Source organism: Zootoca vivipara, chromosome 2, assembly GCF_963506605.1.
Source record: "Zootoca vivipara chromosome 2, rZooViv1.1, whole genome shotgun sequence".
Taxonomy (NCBI): domain Eukaryota; kingdom Metazoa; phylum Chordata; class Lepidosauria; order Squamata; family Lacertidae; genus Zootoca; species Zootoca vivipara.
This window is the reverse complement of record NC_083277.1, coordinates 14,205,637-14,223,523: the sequence shown is the minus strand read 5'-3', so window position 1 is coordinate 14,223,523 and position 17,887 is coordinate 14,205,637. Positions and strand designations below refer to the sequence as shown.

Sequence of the window (17,887 nt, the reverse complement as noted above, 5' to 3'; positions counted from 1 at the left end):
CATGTCAGAAATTTAGGGTTTTCCGAGTTTGGGATTTCTGTGCAAACAGGTGCAGGGCAGTGCCATATATTACAGCTCCTTCAAGGATCACCCGCATTTCCCAGTGTGCACATGCATGCAATAGCAAATAGCGCTGCCCTGAGCTGCAAGCAAAACACTGCTCAGGTTTCTACGAGGCAGAACAGAACAGGCTTAAAATCAGTTGTCCCAGACGCAGCAATATGAGGTCTCTTCACCCCTCTGAGTCAATCTCGGGGTTGAATGGATGCAATTACTAGAAATGCTTGATTTCATTTGACAGGATTTAGCAACCGTGCATTTTAAGGCTGCCTGCTCTCTTTAGGCAAATGAGGAATCTTCAGAGACAAGCACCCATGGTATCCCAAGGAGAGATCAAGAATTTACTCTGCTGTGCTTGCAGGGCTGTCATTGGCAACTGGCAACAGCTGCCAGGGCTCGAATGCCTCAGCAGGGTCTGCCACAGGTGTCTGACCTGAGCAGCCCGTAAAATATATTTTCTGGCCTGATGCTTCAAGCAACGCTAGGTGGGCCAGGACCAGATGCTGTTGCAATTTCCCACGATGTACTGGAACGCTACTTTGAGGGCACTGGGGATAACAAAGATGGTGACTGGACACAGAAACCTGGTGCTGTCCAAGCCACAGCTGCCTGCCAGGGCTCACGAATGAAAGGGGGTGAATGCATTGCCCAGGGTCCCCCTCAAACCTGAAGTCAGCCCCTATGGATTGTTAAAAAGCCAAGCCGGGTAGAGAATGAGAGACTTTAGGAGAGAAGAGGCAGCTTCAACACATGGAAACAATTTACATGCAGTTACGATGACCCCTGAATTGCAGCGGGTTGCGCTAGATGACCCTTGGGGGTCCCCTTCCAACTCTACAATTAAAGCCCACTTGAAATAGGAGTCGTTGCTATTTGTTCAGAAGCATTTGCAATTCTGTTCAGGAAGAAAGCTACCGTTTTGCCAATTTTGCTTTGCTGCATAAGGATAGAATGCTCCAGGACGTGGGTTTGGGGTTTCTTGCGCTAGAATCTCCAGCACTGATCCAGTGCTAAATGGAATGGCATTCTATCCCCGCATACTGGATAGCAGGGGCCTACCCTTCCTTGTGGAAAGACCAACTGCTGTGCTGCTCTCTCTTTTATTAAGGGAGACAGTGCAAAGCAGAGACCAGTAAGAGAGAAGCCTCGATATCCAGAATTCCAAGTGACTTGAGGAAATGTCCAAATGGAAGGGCACATCTTTCTCACCACCGGAGGTAGGCAGGCGCCCAGAGTCCCTGTGCCCGATTCCAAATGGGTCCACCTAAATTGGATTTATCCGGACAACATCCACGGGATGCCCTAAAAGTAATCCAATTTAAAGTCTCGACGTAGCTCACCGTGCTGCCTGCAAATCCAGGGTGATTCCATCCCAGCACTGAGAATCCAGCTAGAAGGGAGAAAGAGAGAGGGTGAATTCATGGGAGGTAAGGCTGTCACTGAGCATGATAGCTGCGATTAACTTGACCGTCTCTGAACATCGGTTGCTGGAAATCCCAAGCGTGGAGAGGTGCTGTCATGGGTGGCTGGCATGATGGTGATGATGATATGATTTGTATACTGCCCTAATACCCAGGACGCGGCTGGCGCTGTGGGTTAAACCACAGAGCCTAGGGCTTGCCGATCAGAAGGTCGACTGTTTGAATCCCTGCAACGGGGTGAGCTCCCGTTGCTCAGTCCCAGCTCCTGCCAACCTAGCAGTTCGAAAGCACATCAAAGTGCAAGTAGATAAATAGGGACCGCTCCGGCGGGAAGGTAAACGTCGTTTCCGTGTGCTGCTCTGGTTCGCCAGAAGCGGCTTTGTCATGCTGGCCACATGACCTGGAAGCTGTACGCCGGCTCCCTCGGCCAATAATGTGAGATGAGCGCCGCAACCCCAGAATCGGTCACGACTGGACCTAATGGTCAGGGGTCCCTTTACCTATACCCGTGGATCTCAGGGTGATCCACAACAGAAAATCACAATATATACTTTAAAAATACATAATAAAAATAAAGACAACCCAATAATCCTCCCCTCTTCCACAACACATTTTAAAAGGGCATCGGATGTTAATCAGCCAAAGGCCTGATTTATGAGGAATGCATCTCATGAACAAGGGCTTGGAAAGCCCAGCAGCAACAGGTTCTGCCCTACGCAGGTCCCCACGAGCTTCACAAAATGTCGCTTCTGCTTCTTTGGCTGAAGGACATTTTCGCTTGTTAGCCTGTTCATGCGGCGCCGCTTCCAAGTTGCAATAAACGAGGAATTGCCGTTCTTTTTATCAAGTGGAGAAGCAACTGAAGTGCAGCATTTGGGGAGCAGAAGAAGGGAAGCTCAGTTTTTTTCTCCCCAGCTAGATCTGAATGTACCAGGGCCAAGCATATCTCTGCATCCCAGGGAAGGGCGCGTATTAGTGGAGAGTTGCACAGATGGTAAAACCCCCTGCTCTCTGGCTCAGTCCCAGAAATATCTGAAGAGGCAGCAAAAAGGCAATTCACAGGTCCCCAGCACCACAGTCAAAAATTCCTGCATCAGGTTCTGGGAATCAGAACGTCTTGACTCAGAACCTTAAGCAACACTGTCCAAGCTGGAAAAAATGGAACTAGAATGGTTGCGCCCAAATGTGCTTCCCTCTCTCAAACAGTACAATGAAAAGATCCAGGAGAACCTTCCATTATAAGCCTGACAGTTTTGCTTTGTTTTTTGGTGGGGGGAAAGAGAGACTTGAAGCATACCATCCAGCGGAGTGGAGAGGCAGCCAACTTCATAAAAGCCTGCATTTCCTTCACAGCAAATCACCTGCAGAGACAAAGGGAGAGAGGGAAGCTATTACATTTGAAGCCAGCGGGAGATGTACCTTGCGGCAAGCGAAATCTGAAGGAGTGTCTGCACCCCCATTGTTCAGTCCGGAAACTGAGGTCCAGCTCTGAGGGCCTTCTGGTGGTTCCCTTGCTAAGAGAAGGAACCAGGCAGAGGGCCTTCTTGGTAGTGACGCCTGTCCTGTGGAATGCCCTCCCTTCAGATGTCAAAGAAATAAACAACTATCCGACTTTTAGAAGACATCTGACGGCAGCCCTGTTTAGGGAAGTTTTTAATGTTTGATGTTTTATTGTGTTTTTAATATTCTATTGGGAGCCACCCAGAGTGCCTGGGGAAACCCAGCCAGATGGGCGGGGTATAAATTATATTATATTTACTAGCTGGCCCTGCCACGCGTTGCCGTGGCTAATCCCTGTGACTGCCACCACCCTGTGTCGATCCATGACGTATCATGTCCCCTCTTCCCCCCACCCCCTGGGTCATCCCTGTGACTGGCCCCACCGTGTCCTGACCTATCCCATCCCCTCCTCCCCCCAACCCCCACCCAGGCGAGTCAGTACCTCCATTCGGCCTAGTCTGTAAAGGCTTCAGCCTAGTATGTAAACAGCAGCTGAGGTGCTGTTGAGAGGGAAGGTTCTTTTCCCAGCATGCACTTTTGGGTGAGTTGTGTGTTCTGTAACACGGGGATTTGGGGTTTTTACGTGGCGTAGGTGTGACATCTGTCTTAGCAAACTTTATAAGATTAATCTCTCAGTAGTATGGGACATTGTGTGCAAATTTGAAGGCTATCGGTGAAAAGTGGAAACACACCCACATGCCGTTTTTACATTTTTATATACAGTAATACCTTGGGTTACGAACACGATCCGTTCCGGATCGCAGTTCGTAACCCTAAAAGTTCGTAACCCGAACGCGACCCAAAGCGCCATTTTGCGCATGCGCAAAGTGCTATTTTCGCTATCTTCGCGCTTTGCGCAGACCGCGCGCGCCGCTTCTGCGCACGCGGCGAAAACACTTCCGAGGTTGCGCAGTTCGTAACCCGAATTGTTCGCAAACCGAGGTGGTCGTAACCCGAGGTACGACTGTATATAGATGATGGTGATGATGATTACTACTACTATTATTATTACACCCTTCCTTCATCTCTTGCCCCTGCACAGCACTGGATGAATGAACAAGATCTTGAGCGCTAGTCCTTGGGTGTCAACTCACCAGTTTCCTGCCTTGCGGCTCAAAGGTCTCTCTGCGGTCCATGAACATGGTGTCGATTTCATTTCCATCGCAAGCCGCCAGCTTTGCTCGCTTCCCGTTGCACTGCAACATACAAGAGGGACAGAGCACGATTGGGATTTAAGCCTCTTAGCTTCCCAGGTGCAAAATGAAGCCGGGAAGTAGCACTTCCGTGTCGTCCGGCTACGGAGAAACTGATCACAGCTTCTCGGCCAGCTGGCACTCACTTCCTCCACCAGTCGGGCCTGCCCTTGGAGCAACATAGGCATGAGGGCCTTCTGCAGTAGATACACAGAGCCTGGGTACAGCATGCGTCGCCCAAAGGTGTGAGCCACTAGGAAGCTGTCAAGGAAAAAAGAAAAAAAGGAGAAATAAGGGATCGGTGTCTGCAAAGCATGCAGCCGCCATGCTGAGCTTTGGAAAACTCAGTGGAAAGTTTGCGGCTCATTGCATCGCCAGCCAACCATGCTCTGGGCTCCCCAACCTCTCGCATCCCCGACAAAAACAAACAAGCTGACAAATGAAGAATTTACCCTCGCGACCCCGACACAAAAACTCTGCACATATACTAAGCAAAAGAAGGAAGGTTCATTATCTTCCCTCTTTCTCCCCACCAACCTCACCCTCTCTATGACAACAGTGTCTCAGAGCAAATATAACTGACCCGTAGAAAGGACTCTATGAATTGAAAACAGAGACCCTTGTTAACTATGAAAATCTTTTAATAAAAACCATTAAAAAAATTAGCTGGCCCTCCCTATTCCCACCACAGCCAATGAGGAACCCAAGAGTCCAAGAGACTCTCTTCCCACCAGCCAATCATTCATTTATTCATTCATTATCCTTTCAACTTAATATCCAGCCCTCCTCATATACAGTCAAACCTTGGTTCTCAAACAGCTCCATTCTCAAACGTTTTGGCTTCTGAATGCCCAAAACCTGGAAGGAAGTGCTCCAGTTTTCGAACGTTCCTCGGAACACGAACGTCCGATGTGGCTTCCCTTGTGCAAAAACCTAGCTGCCGGCCAATTGGAAGCCGCGCCTCGGAACTCAAACGTTTCAGAAGTCGAACGGTCTTCCGGAACGGATTACATTCAAGTTCCAAGGTTTCACTGTACAGTGGTAGCTTGGTTCTCAAACTTAATCCGTTCCGGAAGTTGGTTCCAAAACCAATGCGTGCTTTCCCATAGAACGTAATGCAAAATGGATTAATCCATTCCAGACTTTTAGAAACAACCCTTAAATCAGCAATTTAACATGAATTACACTATCTAATGAGACCATTGGTCCATAAAATGAAAACAATAAATAGTGTACTCCAGTCACACAATCAATCATTCAGTAGCTGAACTGGGTTCCACACAGTCACAAAAACGAAACAAAAAGAGCCACAAAAAAGCAAAACAAATAGCAAAAACAGACAGACCTCAGCGTAACACTCAAAATGGAAGTGTGGCACTCAAATCAGAAGCATAACATTCAAAACGGAGCATGTTCGGCTTCTGGACACTTACTTCCGGGTTTGCAGTGTTTGGGTTCCAAGTTGTTTGAGTACCAAGGCGTTTGAGAACCAAGGTACCACTGTACTGAACAATCAACCAATCAAAGCTGCTGAGTAGAATATGAGACAGCCAATCTTTGAGCACGTTTAAGTTGGGCTCCTGGCATGTCAAAAGGCCAAACACTGATAATTGTGGGCATCAGCAGGCAGGGGCTCATGCTTCCAAGCTACACTTTGCAAAAGGGCAAAGAGCGAAAAAGGAGGTTTACCTGGCAATCTGGCAGGGCAGCTTTTTAAGGGCATGGAGGAAGCCGTTGACAGCACTCCGGTGCTTTGGTTCTGACCGCAACAGGGGAACATTTCGGGAATCTGACCTGCAGGAGGGAGTGGGAAGTGAATACCCCGACTTCTTTTCTCTAGCGCCCTCCGGGTGCTCCGAGGGCTACAAGACGCGTCAGCTCCATGCCCCAAACATCTGGAGGGCAACAGGTTGGTGAAAGTTGCCCTAGAGATAGCGGAGAACATATGCATATCTGGGAGGTAAATAGGCAGCTATGTACCCCAACTAGGTAATGTGCAAAAATGACACGCTGGAATTTACACACATTTGCCGGTGAATGTGCAAAGTCTCCAAGGAAGAATGTGCACACCAACCAGAAAGGTATGAAATGACTCAATTCATGAATGCTCTTTCCACATCACTTGGAGACGTCATGCATTGGCTAGCATGCAAATCCCCAGCTGGTGCCATTCATATGTGTCTTCCAATATGTCTGGAGATCCTGGATAGCTCAGTGGGTTAGAGCGTGGTCTGATAATGCCACGGTTGCAGGTTCAATCCCTGCATGGGACGGCTGCAAATTCCTGCCTTGCAGGGGGTTAGAATAGATGATCCTCAGGGTCTCTTCCAACTCTACAATCCTGTGATTGTGCACATTGCTGGGCCTTTATGCACATTCTAATCACATCTACTGGAACATAACATGATTAACTATAGAAGGGAAGCCTATAGCAGGAAACACTGGCTTTTCCTAAGCAAGAGCTGCCTTCAAGGGTAAGGAATGTGGAGAGTGGAGAAGAGACCAGGAGGACGGACTCCTGTTTCCTCCCAACCCACTCACCGACTCGTAGCGTCATCCCACCGAAAATCCACAGGCCAGCTCCGGAAATCAAAGTTGTAACTGGCAAGTTTCTTCTGCAATGCAGAGAAAGCGTGAGAAAAATCACGGATGTAGATGCTGAATCAATGGGTCAACAAAGCTTCTGACTCAATGGGCTTTCAGACACAGACTGGAAAGGAGGCAAACCTTTCGCCTATTTCAGTTGGCGCTCAATATTTCCCCTGGGATCAACCAATCTTTCCCGGGATCAATTGCGGAACATGTGTCAGGCTTCAGGGAATCGGCTTCTTCCCCCTTGGCCGTAGATAAGCGGAACAAAGGAAAAGGAGTCTTCTTACCAGTTAGAATCTTTAATAATCACAGCGAGAGGCAACAGAACGCATCTCTAGAATGACGGTGCTCCCAATTAAGGCTTACTCCCCTTCCGTCCCTATTAATCTACATTACTCCTATGTCTTGTAACCTGAGTTTGTACCCTCTGTGCTTTCTGTTCTGCCACTTTCTCAGCTCTCCTTGACCTTGGGGAAAGTGGGATGGATGCTTTCCAGAGACAGTGAATCTGTTAACCATCTCTCTCCCAGTGTTTCTTCTCCAAGCTATTCCCCATCCAATATTTCCCGGCTTCTGCTTCTGAACTATGCCCCTCTGCAAGGTACTGTTCCAAATCTATACTGTCCTCTATATTGCTCCTAGGAAGATTCAGGATCAGGAACAGGAGGAGGGGGTGGCTCCCACCGTTCTTCCTCAGTGCAGTCCTCCTCAGCATGGTACGAACAGCACTTCCTTAAAACTACAAGCCACAGAGAAGCCAAGGGAAAGGCAAGGAGTAAGTCTAAACAGATCAGGAATGGGGAATCTATGGCCTTCTAGATGTTGGGAGTGCAGCTCCCAGAGGGTAGTCAGGGGGTGATGGGATGGCCCTGAGAGTCAATCAGGATGGGGCCTGTCAATTGCAGCCACTCTTACCTTGTGCTCAGGGGTGCCATACCGGTGTGCATCCTCTAGGATGGTGATGAACTGGATATACTGGGGGTTTGTCCAGCGACCGATGCCTGAAAAGAGGAGGAAAGAAGAGTTTGGATTTGAAAAGCTTTCAGGGACTGAAGCCCCACAGCATCCAGCTGCCTCTTCTGCTTCAGCCCCCACAAAGCACCACCTCCCCACTCACTTTATCCCCACCCCTCCTCAAAAGCTCTCTCTTCTATGAAGCCTTTGGGTTTAACCCCTTGATATCATAAATATTATTCCTGCCGTTCTTGCCTACTGGCCGTTCTCCTGTTCCCTCTCCGGTCGAAGTGTCGTTTGGAAGCTCCTTGGGGCACAGACATGACTTTCCCCCTTGTGCTACCCTGCCAAGGTGGGTTGAATCCAAGTAAGTCAAAATCTGAAGCAGACTTGCTGAAATCAGTGGCGACTAACTAAAGTCCATTGATTTCAGCCAGCCTGCTTTTGTGTTATTAGCTGGTCGCAAACCATCATGTTTACTTTGCTTAATCTGCTGTTTTCTTTCTGTTTTACTGATTTTATAATTGCGGTGTGGTGTGATAGCTTCTAGGTTGTTCCCTCCTCCCCCCCCCCTCCAAACATGTTGTGAGCTGAAGACCGAGGAAGGAAACATGCAAATGCTTAAATGCATTGATGGCCCTACATAAAAAAAATATGAATCAGACTATTTCATGCCACCAAAATCCAAGGAAGGCATGGTGGCTCCTGACTCAATGGATAAGGTCTCCAAGACATTGTTGGGCTCCAGTCAATGCTGGTCCTACTTAGAGTAGACCTGCAGAAATGAATGAACATGGCTAACTTGGGTCTATCAATTTCAATGGCTTTGCTCTGAGTAAAACGTAGCTGAATACAACCCCCAGCTCCCGTCAGCCCCAGCGCGCATCGCCACTAGCCAGGAAGGGCGTGAGTTGTAGTCTGGGGATACTGGGCAGGGGGCACAGGTTCCCCTCTTCTGCCAAGAGCCTTCAGACTCCAGGAAACGCTCACCTCTGAGGCAGGCGATTCCCGCCAGCAGGAGCAGCATGGTCCCGGCATAGTGAGAGAAAGCAACAACTTTCGACATCGTCAAATACCCTGGAAAGAGAGGCAAGCAAAGAGGGGGAGGCAGTCAGAACAAGCACTCGGAACCTCAAGAGGCTGCTTTGCCTGGGATGCTTTTCTTACAGCGAGAACTGCGCTCAGAACTTTTATTCTATCCCAGGGGTCAGCAACCTTTTCCAGCCATGGGCTGGTCCACTGTCCCTCCGACCATGTGGTGGGCCAGACTATATTTTGGAGGGGGGGGGAGGAGAACGAATTTCTATGCCCCACAAATAACCCAGAGATGCATTTTTAATAAAAGGACACATTCTACTCATGTAAAAGCACGCTGATTCCCGGACTGTCCACGGGCCGGATTGAGAAGGCGAATGGGCCACATCCAGCCCCCGGGGTCTTAGGTTCCCTACCCCTGTTCTATCCCATGGGAAGAACACACAAGCATGTGATTTGTCATCAGTGCACAAAGGTCAAAGGGCAACAGCTCCCGAGCACAGGGCTTGCAACGAGAAAGTCGGCAACCCCGTTTGGCGTGCTTACATGAAAGAGCATCGGCGGCCAGCAGAGGGGTGCCTGCATGAGAATGGCCCCTCCACCGCCCCCGTTACCCGTCACATTGCCGCGATTCATCCGGCCTATGCATGTTGAAACCCTTGGCAGTTGCACTGTGCACATCAATAGGACGGCAGGGTCCGAAAAACGCAACAAACGGGGCCAGCCACAAAATGTTGCTGTGCACCTTCACTTCCTGGAAGGAATGCTTTTGTTCAGGGATCTGCCAGCTGGCTCTACCTTTTTTCCAGGATGCTATATGCTGTTAGGCTCCAGCAGAGCATAACACACCCATTTTTCTTTTAAAACAATCACTATTCTGTAGCTACCGGGCAGCCCCGGACCTCAGTTGCTGTTGTTTTTAAAAAACAATTTCTGTCCTTCTGCAAAGCTGAAGGCTCCTCTGAACATGTTAACTCACTCTCCCCTCACCCCGTTTGCCCCATTTTGGCAACTACAGTGGTACCTCGACTTACGAATGACTCGACAACCAAATTTTTCGACTTACGAATGGGGCAAATGGCCAAACGCTTACAAATTTCTCGACATCTGAATGGAAACCGCGGCGGTTTTAGATAGGGTTTTTTCAACTTCCGATTTTTAGATGGGGTTGCTTCGACTTACGAATTTTTCCATTTCCAATGCATTCCTATGGGAAATCACGTTTCCAATGGCGCTTTTTGACTAACAATTTTTTCGACCTACGAAGGTGCCTTCGGAACGGATTAAATTCGTAAGTTGAGGCACCACTGTATTCTATTGGCCCTCATTACCCGAGACTGCGATTAAAGGGAGGGACGCATTAAATGATTATTCACGTGGGATATGGACACCTCATGCAACTAAATAGGAACAATGCAACGTGTCAGACACTTTGCTGACTGAAAGTAATAATCATTTAAGATGAATTCCACACCAGTCTCAGAAGTGAGGTCGCCAATAGGCCAGTGGTATTGTGACTTTGGCACCTGAAACCATGAAGGCTTCAGACTTGTGCGACCCTCCAAAAAAGGGGGGAGCGAGGAGGGTAGCCTCAGATTCATAGAGACTGACAAAAACTCTTCTGCCAATAACAAATCCGGGGGGAGGGGATAAATTATGTTTTACCATGCTGTTAGGAAGATTAAAAATGCCTCGTGCTGCGGGAGTTATTTTAAAAATAATACAGTCATACCTCGACTTCCGAAGGTTTCAACTTCCGAAGTCGACAAACCCGAATGTCTTTTTGCTGTGCATGCACAGAAGCATGAAATCGCGCTTCACGCATGCGCAGAACGGGCGCTTCGACAACCGAAGACTTTGACTTACGAAGACGGCCGCGGAACGGATCGTCTTCGTAAGTCGAGGTACCACTGTATAACTAAAACTGTAGGAAAAGCAAGGCTCTCGCTGTGTGGAACGGGCAGTCTGGGAAAACCTGCTGCTCCTGTAGTGCTTGTGCTGCTTATTGAATGAGTTTAGCCACCTTTCTAAAGAAAACAGGCTCAAGGCAGCTTGCAATTGAAACACAAACACATGACATGATTAGTGCCCAGATGGGAGACAGCCGGGAGCCCTACGTAAGCTGACCTGAGCTTTGAAAAGAGGAAGCCCAATGTACGTCCAATGATACGGGCCTGTTTTCCAAGTGTAATAAAATATTTGCCAAGTTGCTAAGAGACCAGACCAAGTCGTGATGCAGGAAGCGGCTCACCGCACCGATTCAAATTCCACCCCATCTATGAACTCACTAGGAGGCCCCGGCTTCACCCCTCCCCAAAATATGAAGGGCGGGAGGGAGGAAGATTACCACTGGGAGACTATCGCACTTTGGGAAGTGGAGGAGGGGTAAACCCCCTACACCCAAAATTTTGAGGAAACATTTGCAGGGCAGAAGGCAGCCTTGCAAAATCACTTTGTCATTCTCCACACAACATGCGCACAAGGAATCCTTTGTCTGACCTTGAATGGCAGCTGCCTCGTGATGCAAGGCAGTTCCCCGAGAGAGAACAACAATCTCCTATAAGGAACAAACTTTTATTGGAGCAGTGAGCATATTGCGCTGGTCCTGGCCCGACTGCACTAGCTGCCAATTAGTTTCTGGGCCCAATTCAAAGCGTTAGTTTTTGACCTTCAAAGCCTTAAATGGCTCTGGACCACAATACCTCAGGGACTGCCTCTCTCCATAAAGGTAAAGGTAAAGGACCCCTAGACAGTGAAGTCCAGTCAAAGGCGACTATGGGGTTGCGGCGCTCATCTCGCTTTCAGGCCGAGGGAGCTGCCGTTTGTCCACAGACAGCTTTCCGGGTCATGTGGCCAGCAGGACTAAACCGCTTCTGGCGCAACAGAACACCGTGACAGAAACCAGAGCGCGCGGAAACGCCATTTACCTTCCTGCTGTAGCGGTACCTATTCATCTACTTGCCCTGGCATGCTTTCCAACTGCTAGGTTGGCAGGAGCTGGGACAGAGGGGATTCGAACCACCAACCTTCTGATTGGCAAGCCCAAGAGGCTGAGGGGCTTAGACCACAGCGCCACCCGTGTCCCTGCCTCTCTTCATATAAACCTTTCTTTGTGTGCCTCTTCTGTGGGAGGTCTCTAGGCTGGCAATATTCCTCTTTCGAAGACGCCCACATTACTGGCCTTGGCTGCCTCTGCCAGGAGTGGATTTCACAGCTTTAAGTACGCGTTGTGTGAAGAAGTGCTTTCTCTTGCCCGACTAACCCAACAACAATATGAAACACAAGGACAAGAGCAGAGTCACCCTTGACAGGAGCCGGCAGGAAGGTTTACTTATTTATTAAATTTAGACAACTGCCCTTCACCCGAAGATCTCGGGGTGGTTCACAGGATGAAAATGCAGGGTAAAAGCGTGAAATAAAGAGTTTAAAAACAAAAACATGACGTGGTGCACAGCCTCTGCTGTCAGGGGGTACTTTTGGCTTGCCAGCAACTTTAAATTTATTTTCCATGGCACACCAGCCATTTTCTGGTGGCAATGGTAGTGAAAAGTTTCCGGTTTTCTTCCCTGCATGGGACGCTGCCTTATACCACAGTCAGCCCACCAGTCCCTGTAGCTTAGGGTTGGTTGTGCCAGGCGTGGGCGCCTCCAATGTTGCTGAATTACCAACTCCCATCAACCCCAGTGGGCATGGCCAGGGAATGGTGGGAGTTGTAGTTCAGCGACATCTGATGAGCCGTAGCTTCTCTGCACGTGGTATAAAGAATCCTAAGATGCATGGATTCAAGGTTTGACATAGCGTAAGGCAGCTCCTGCACCCTGTTCATCCTAACAGGCAGCGGACGTCCCGTGTTTTGGATACAAATCTTTCCAAGACCCACTTGGAGAGGCCGGGGATTGAAACTGGAGCCTTCCGCATGCAAAACAAGTGCTTTACCCCTGAGCTAACAGTCCCGCACCCCCATAACTTCCCAGCGTCGGAAGCTTTCTAGTGCTATGCTTGAGCCAGCAGCACGTTGCCAAAGAGTTTGCCCATAGAGCAGCAGCCCATTACCTTTTCTGTACAGGTAAAACACAGCGAGCGGGGAAGAGTAGTAGGAAATGGACCACAGTACGGAAGCCTGCAGGGACAGAGCAAAGGAACGGCTTAAGTCACATAGAGAGCAGGCTTTTCCTAGGCATTTCTGGGGGCTCGTTGATGAAGGCCCTGGTGTTTTACGCAACAGAGAGGAGGGAGCCAAGGGAGCTAGTTTAATGCTCAGAGAGAATCAAGCCTGCAAAGTGCAGCCCTGCATCCATGGCTACTGGCGGAAACCAAGGGGGACTGGGTTGCGAGTAAACATGCTTTCACTGAGCTGCTCCTAATGAGGTCTTGCTTCTCTCAACAACCTCTTAGCAAAAGGTTACATTCTGGGCCAAGGAGAGGTGGAAACCCAAATTCCCCGGGAGGGGCACCAGCTGTCCTACACATGCAGGGTCATCATAACGGCACTCTGGATTGCACCGTCACAGAATGGAGGAACATGTGAGGGACGTGCGCTGGGATTCTTGAATGCTTCCCTATGCAAACAAACAAACAAACAAACAAACAGCCCTCCACGCCTGTAGAAAACTAGTACAACAGGGAGAAAGGTTTAACGCATTCTTTCCCTGCCGTGCTAGATTATTACATGCAAGAAAAAAGACTGGTTTTTATTTTATTTTTTAAGCCCTCCACCTATGGTTCAGTGTAGAATGTGATCTCATCAATCTATTACCTCACTATGTGCCAGAATCATGGTTTTGAATATTGCCACACACACACACAGAGAGAGAGAGAGAGAGAGAAAGAGCTTTTTTCTGGGGATACGCAGACTCCTAAACATTTTGTGAATCTTTGTCCATTTACTGTATTTATTTTCCCCAATTTGAACACACACACTCTCTCTCTCTGTATGTGTGTGTGTGTGTATGTATGTATGTATACATACAAACAAACTTACCATGCTTTGGGCCGGTTCCTGCAGCGCCAATCATGCGGTGGGCCGGGGGGCGGGGAGCGAGCGCCCATAGGCGTGCACACACGCTATTTCCGGTGCACTTCCAAGTCGCAGGAGCACCGGAAATAGCTTGTGCGCATGGGCCTTCTCCGACCCAGAAGTGCGGCGGAAATGACACTTGCGCATGTGCGCAAGCTATTTCCGGTGCTCCTGTGACTCAGAAGTGGGCAACCGCGTCACGCCACGCCGCACCGGTAAGAGCAGGCGGCAGCAGCAAGTGGCAGGGGTCGCTGCGGGCCAGATAAATGAGTCCTTCAGGCCGTATCCGGCTTGCGGGCCGTAGTTTGGGGATGCCTGGTATACACACACACATATCTCAAAACCTTCCTGCCAGCAGAAAACAAGCACAGCAGGGACTGGACTATATTCTGGGCTGACCCTGATGTGCTGCATGGCTTAATATTTAACTTGCAGTAAGCTTCTGGGATTTTGCTTTGCTTTAACATGGGGGGACTATTGAAGTACCTGCGAGCTAAGTCAGGGGCATAGGAAGGGGGGTGCAGGGGATGTGGCCCACCCCGGGTGTCATCCCTGAGGGCGTGACAAAACGGTACCCCCACAGGGGGCGGCACTTACCACGGGGCCTGGCCTGCAGCGCACTCAACCCACGCATCTCTCCTGGGAGTGACGCAGCGGCTTGGGGCCCCATGCTGCCTGAAACGGCAGCGTGGGGCTTGCGTCCACCAGGCAGACTCTGTGGGCAGCTTGCGGCAGTGCCCCCCTGTGTGCCGGGTGCCAAAGCAGCTAGCTACGCCCCTGAGTTAAGTGGAAACCCCTAAGCTTCCAACACATTTTGCAGAATGAGCACACTGCCACTAGGTCGTCTAGAACAGCTGGAAGATAAAGAGTACTTTGGCAGACGGAATGCACAGAGTATGTGCTCACCAGCGCAAGGATGCTGTCTGCATGTTTCTCAAGCGTCCGTGGCTGGTAGTACGATTCCTGTTGAAAAGAAACAAAACAGTTGCTGAATTTGGGCTGAAGTCTTTTGAAGAAAGGCTGGAGCAGGGAAGGGAGAGAAGGACACTTTTCTTTTGAAAAGCTGGTGCATGGTTTTGCTTGTTTTTTGGGGGAGGGGTGGACCTGATGCTTCAAAGAAGTTAACCAATTAACCCCTGCATTTGTATCTGTAGGCAACACGGCCCTAGTTCCCAAATGAAAGGAAATTTTTACTGATGCTATATTGTTACTCATGCAAACCACAGAAATCTTTCTGATTTCTCATATTGGCTTCAGGGCTTCTTGCCTGGACTGCAGCCTCATGCCTGGTGACTAAGCATTTGTATGTTGCAAACCACCCCGAGATCTACGAATGAGGGGTGGTATACAAATTTACTAAATAATAATAATAATAATAATATAATTACTGTACAGCAAAAAAATGGGAGGGAGAGAGAAAGAGAAACCGAGCAAGTGATCTAGAAAAAACCCTGCTCCTTTTCTTTTATGGGGTATCCAAGAGCTCGTATAGAGTCCTTAAGTGGGTTCCCTATTGGTAGGAGAAAATAACAGAGGTCAACCAGAGACTATTGAGAAGCAAAGCAGCTAGTAAGCCTGATCTTTATTAAACTGTTGCAACAGTTTACTTTATATTTGGGACCTTAGAATTCTTATAACACAGGCATACTAAAGTACAGTATCCAGAACTGGACCAAAAACCTTAGCTCTCACTCCAATGTATGCTCATGGGCAGAATAATAATAATAATAATAATAATAATAATAATAATAATAATAATTTATTATTTATACTCCGCCCATCTGGCTGGGTTTCCCCAGCCACTCTGGGCGGCTTCCAAGCGAATATTAAAAACAGTACAGCATCTAACATTAAAAACTTCCCTAAACAGGGCCGCCTTCAGTTGTCTTCTAAAAGTAAAATAGTTGCTTATTGCCTTGACATCTGGTGGGAGGGCATTCCACAGGGCGGGTGCCACTACCGAGAAGGCCCTCTGTCTGGTTCCCTGTAACCTCACTTCTCGCAATGAGGGAACCGCCAGAAGGCCCTCGGCGCCGGATCTCAGTGCCCAGGCTGAATGATGGGGGTGGAGATGCTCCTTCAGGTATACAGGACCGAGGCTGTTTAGGGCTTTAAAGGTCAGTACCAACACTTTGAATTGTGCTCGGAAACGTACTGGGAGCCAGTGTAGATCTCTCAGGACCGGTGTTATGTGGTCCCGGTGACCACTCCCAGTCACTAGTCTAGCTGCCGCATTCTGGATTAATTGCAGTTTCCAGGTCACCTTCAAAGGCAGCCCCACGTAGAGCGCATTGCAGTAGTCCAAGCGGGAGATAACCAGAGCATGCACCACTCTGGCGAGACAGTCTGCGGGCAGGTAGGGTCTCAGCCTGCGTACCAGATGGAGCTGGTAGACAGCCGCCCTGGACACAGAATTGACCTGCGCCTCCATGGACAGCTGTGAGTCCAAAATGACTCCCAGGCTGCGCACCTGGTCGTTCAGGGGCACAGTGACCCCATTCAGGACCAGGGAGTCCCCCCACACCCGCCCGCCCCCTGTCCACCAAAAACAGTACGCTTAATGGGATGATTGCTTTAATAAACACACCCGTCTGAAAAGCCACATCCACAGACCTGGGAGCCATGCCCCTTGGCCTTAGCCTAGCAGTGGTGGGTTGGAATTATCGTGGGCCACTGTAAATTAAATTGCTGTGCCAGTGGAAGCCAGAACCACAATTCCTGATCATGCAGTTAGACTCCCTGCTCCCCAGTCAGCCCCAAAGGGTCAGGAGAACCCCCGTCATCAGGGGATGAAGGAGGAGAGGGGATATCATCTCCTCAGGCAAGCAGAAATTCTTACCGGTAGCACTGTTTTGACTCCACAGTGACTTGTCATATTTCTATTGCATTGTTTCCAGGGCTGCCCCCTGGGGCAGCCCTTCCCAACCCGGTCCGGCCCTCCAGCAGCTTGGGGCTACTGGGACTGGTGGGAGTTGTAGCCTAAAACAACTACCGTAGAGGGGAGCAGGTTGTGGGGAAGGCTGTCCTACGAACACAGCAGCCATTTGGGGAGCTTAGCCACCATCTTTTTCATGATGACGTATGGCAAGTGCGGGGAATCTTTGGCCCTCCAGGTGTGGCTGAACTACGACTCCCGCCAGCCCCACTTGCAGGGATGATAGGAGTTATAGCTCAGGCACATGTGGAGAGCCAAAGGTTCCTCAAACTAGATGCATCTCAAGCCAGCGACACTGCACAGCTTCACATGCAATATACAGCCTGCAATGGGATGGTGCAATGCTGCAGCGGCCAAGGATCAAGGCAGGCGAGTAAGCTGTTGCTGCAGCGTTAAAGAAAGTGCAAAGTGTTCTCTTCTAAATGCTAAGGGATTAACCTCATGCATGGTGCCCTTTGCTCCCTGGCGGAAAGGCGGGGGACACATATAGTTAGTAGCTCTTCCTCTACAAAGCTTGATGTTTATGGATACAGGATGCAAGTTTATTCATCTTCAATACCGCACACCATCTCCCTTGCTGGGGAGGGGCTGGAGAGCTCAGAGTTTCTCAAAATTCAATAAGCACTAAGCTCACTTCTCGAGGCAGACAGTAATGACTGGGCTGCGTCCAACAAAATCGTTGCACACGCAGAACAATTTCTGTGAGCACAGCAGAACCTCCCCCCCCATCTCCCGGCAAACCTTCCCCACACCCCCATACCTGCTCTAGGTTTCCAGCCAACCTATCAGAGCAGATTTGAGGGCGCTGTGGGGGTGGGGAGAGAAGGCAGGAAACACAACGTGATGTATTGCAATTCTGATGTATTGCAACGTGATGTATTGCAATTCTGGGAAACAGAAAGGCACGAGAATTGCACAATACAGGAGAGGATGAAAAGTGAAACAGAAAGCAGCGACTCTAGAAATAAGTACACCCTCCTTGGTATTGTGACGACTCAATATATTTTAGTGGCTAGATTAACCGTTTGGTACACAGCCAACCTAGCAGTTTGAAAGCACCTCAAAGTGCAAATAGATAAATAGGTACTGCTCCGGCAGGAAGGTATACGGTGTTTCCGTGCGCTGCTCTGGTTCACCAGAAGTGGCTTAGTCATGCTGGCCATATGACCCGGAAGCTGTA

At 49.3% G+C, this 17,887-nt stretch overlaps 1 protein-coding gene across 1 annotated transcript in view; it reads right to left on the bottom strand.

Moving 5' to 3' along the window:
• ABHD16A (abhydrolase domain containing 16A, phospholipase) overlaps positions 1-17,887 on the bottom strand; it is a 35,052-nt gene that overhangs the window by 14,120 nt on the left and 3,045 nt on the right. The window contains exons 2-11 of the mRNA XM_035107034.2: positions 14,679-14,735; positions 12,809-12,875; positions 8,711-8,797; positions 7,682-7,767; positions 6,716-6,789; positions 5,864-5,968; positions 4,321-4,435; positions 4,076-4,177; positions 2,779-2,842; positions 1,401-1,450 (exon numbers count right to left, since the gene is read on the bottom strand). Of these exons, the coding sequence (XP_034962925.2) occupies positions 1,401-1,450; positions 2,779-2,842; positions 4,076-4,177; positions 4,321-4,435; positions 5,864-5,968; positions 6,716-6,789; positions 7,682-7,767; positions 8,711-8,797; positions 12,809-12,875; positions 14,679-14,735 (807 nt within the window). The remainder of the gene's footprint in view (positions 1-1,400; positions 1,451-2,778; positions 2,843-4,075; positions 4,178-4,320; positions 4,436-5,863; positions 5,969-6,715; positions 6,790-7,681; positions 7,768-8,710; positions 8,798-12,808; positions 12,876-14,678; positions 14,736-17,887) is intronic.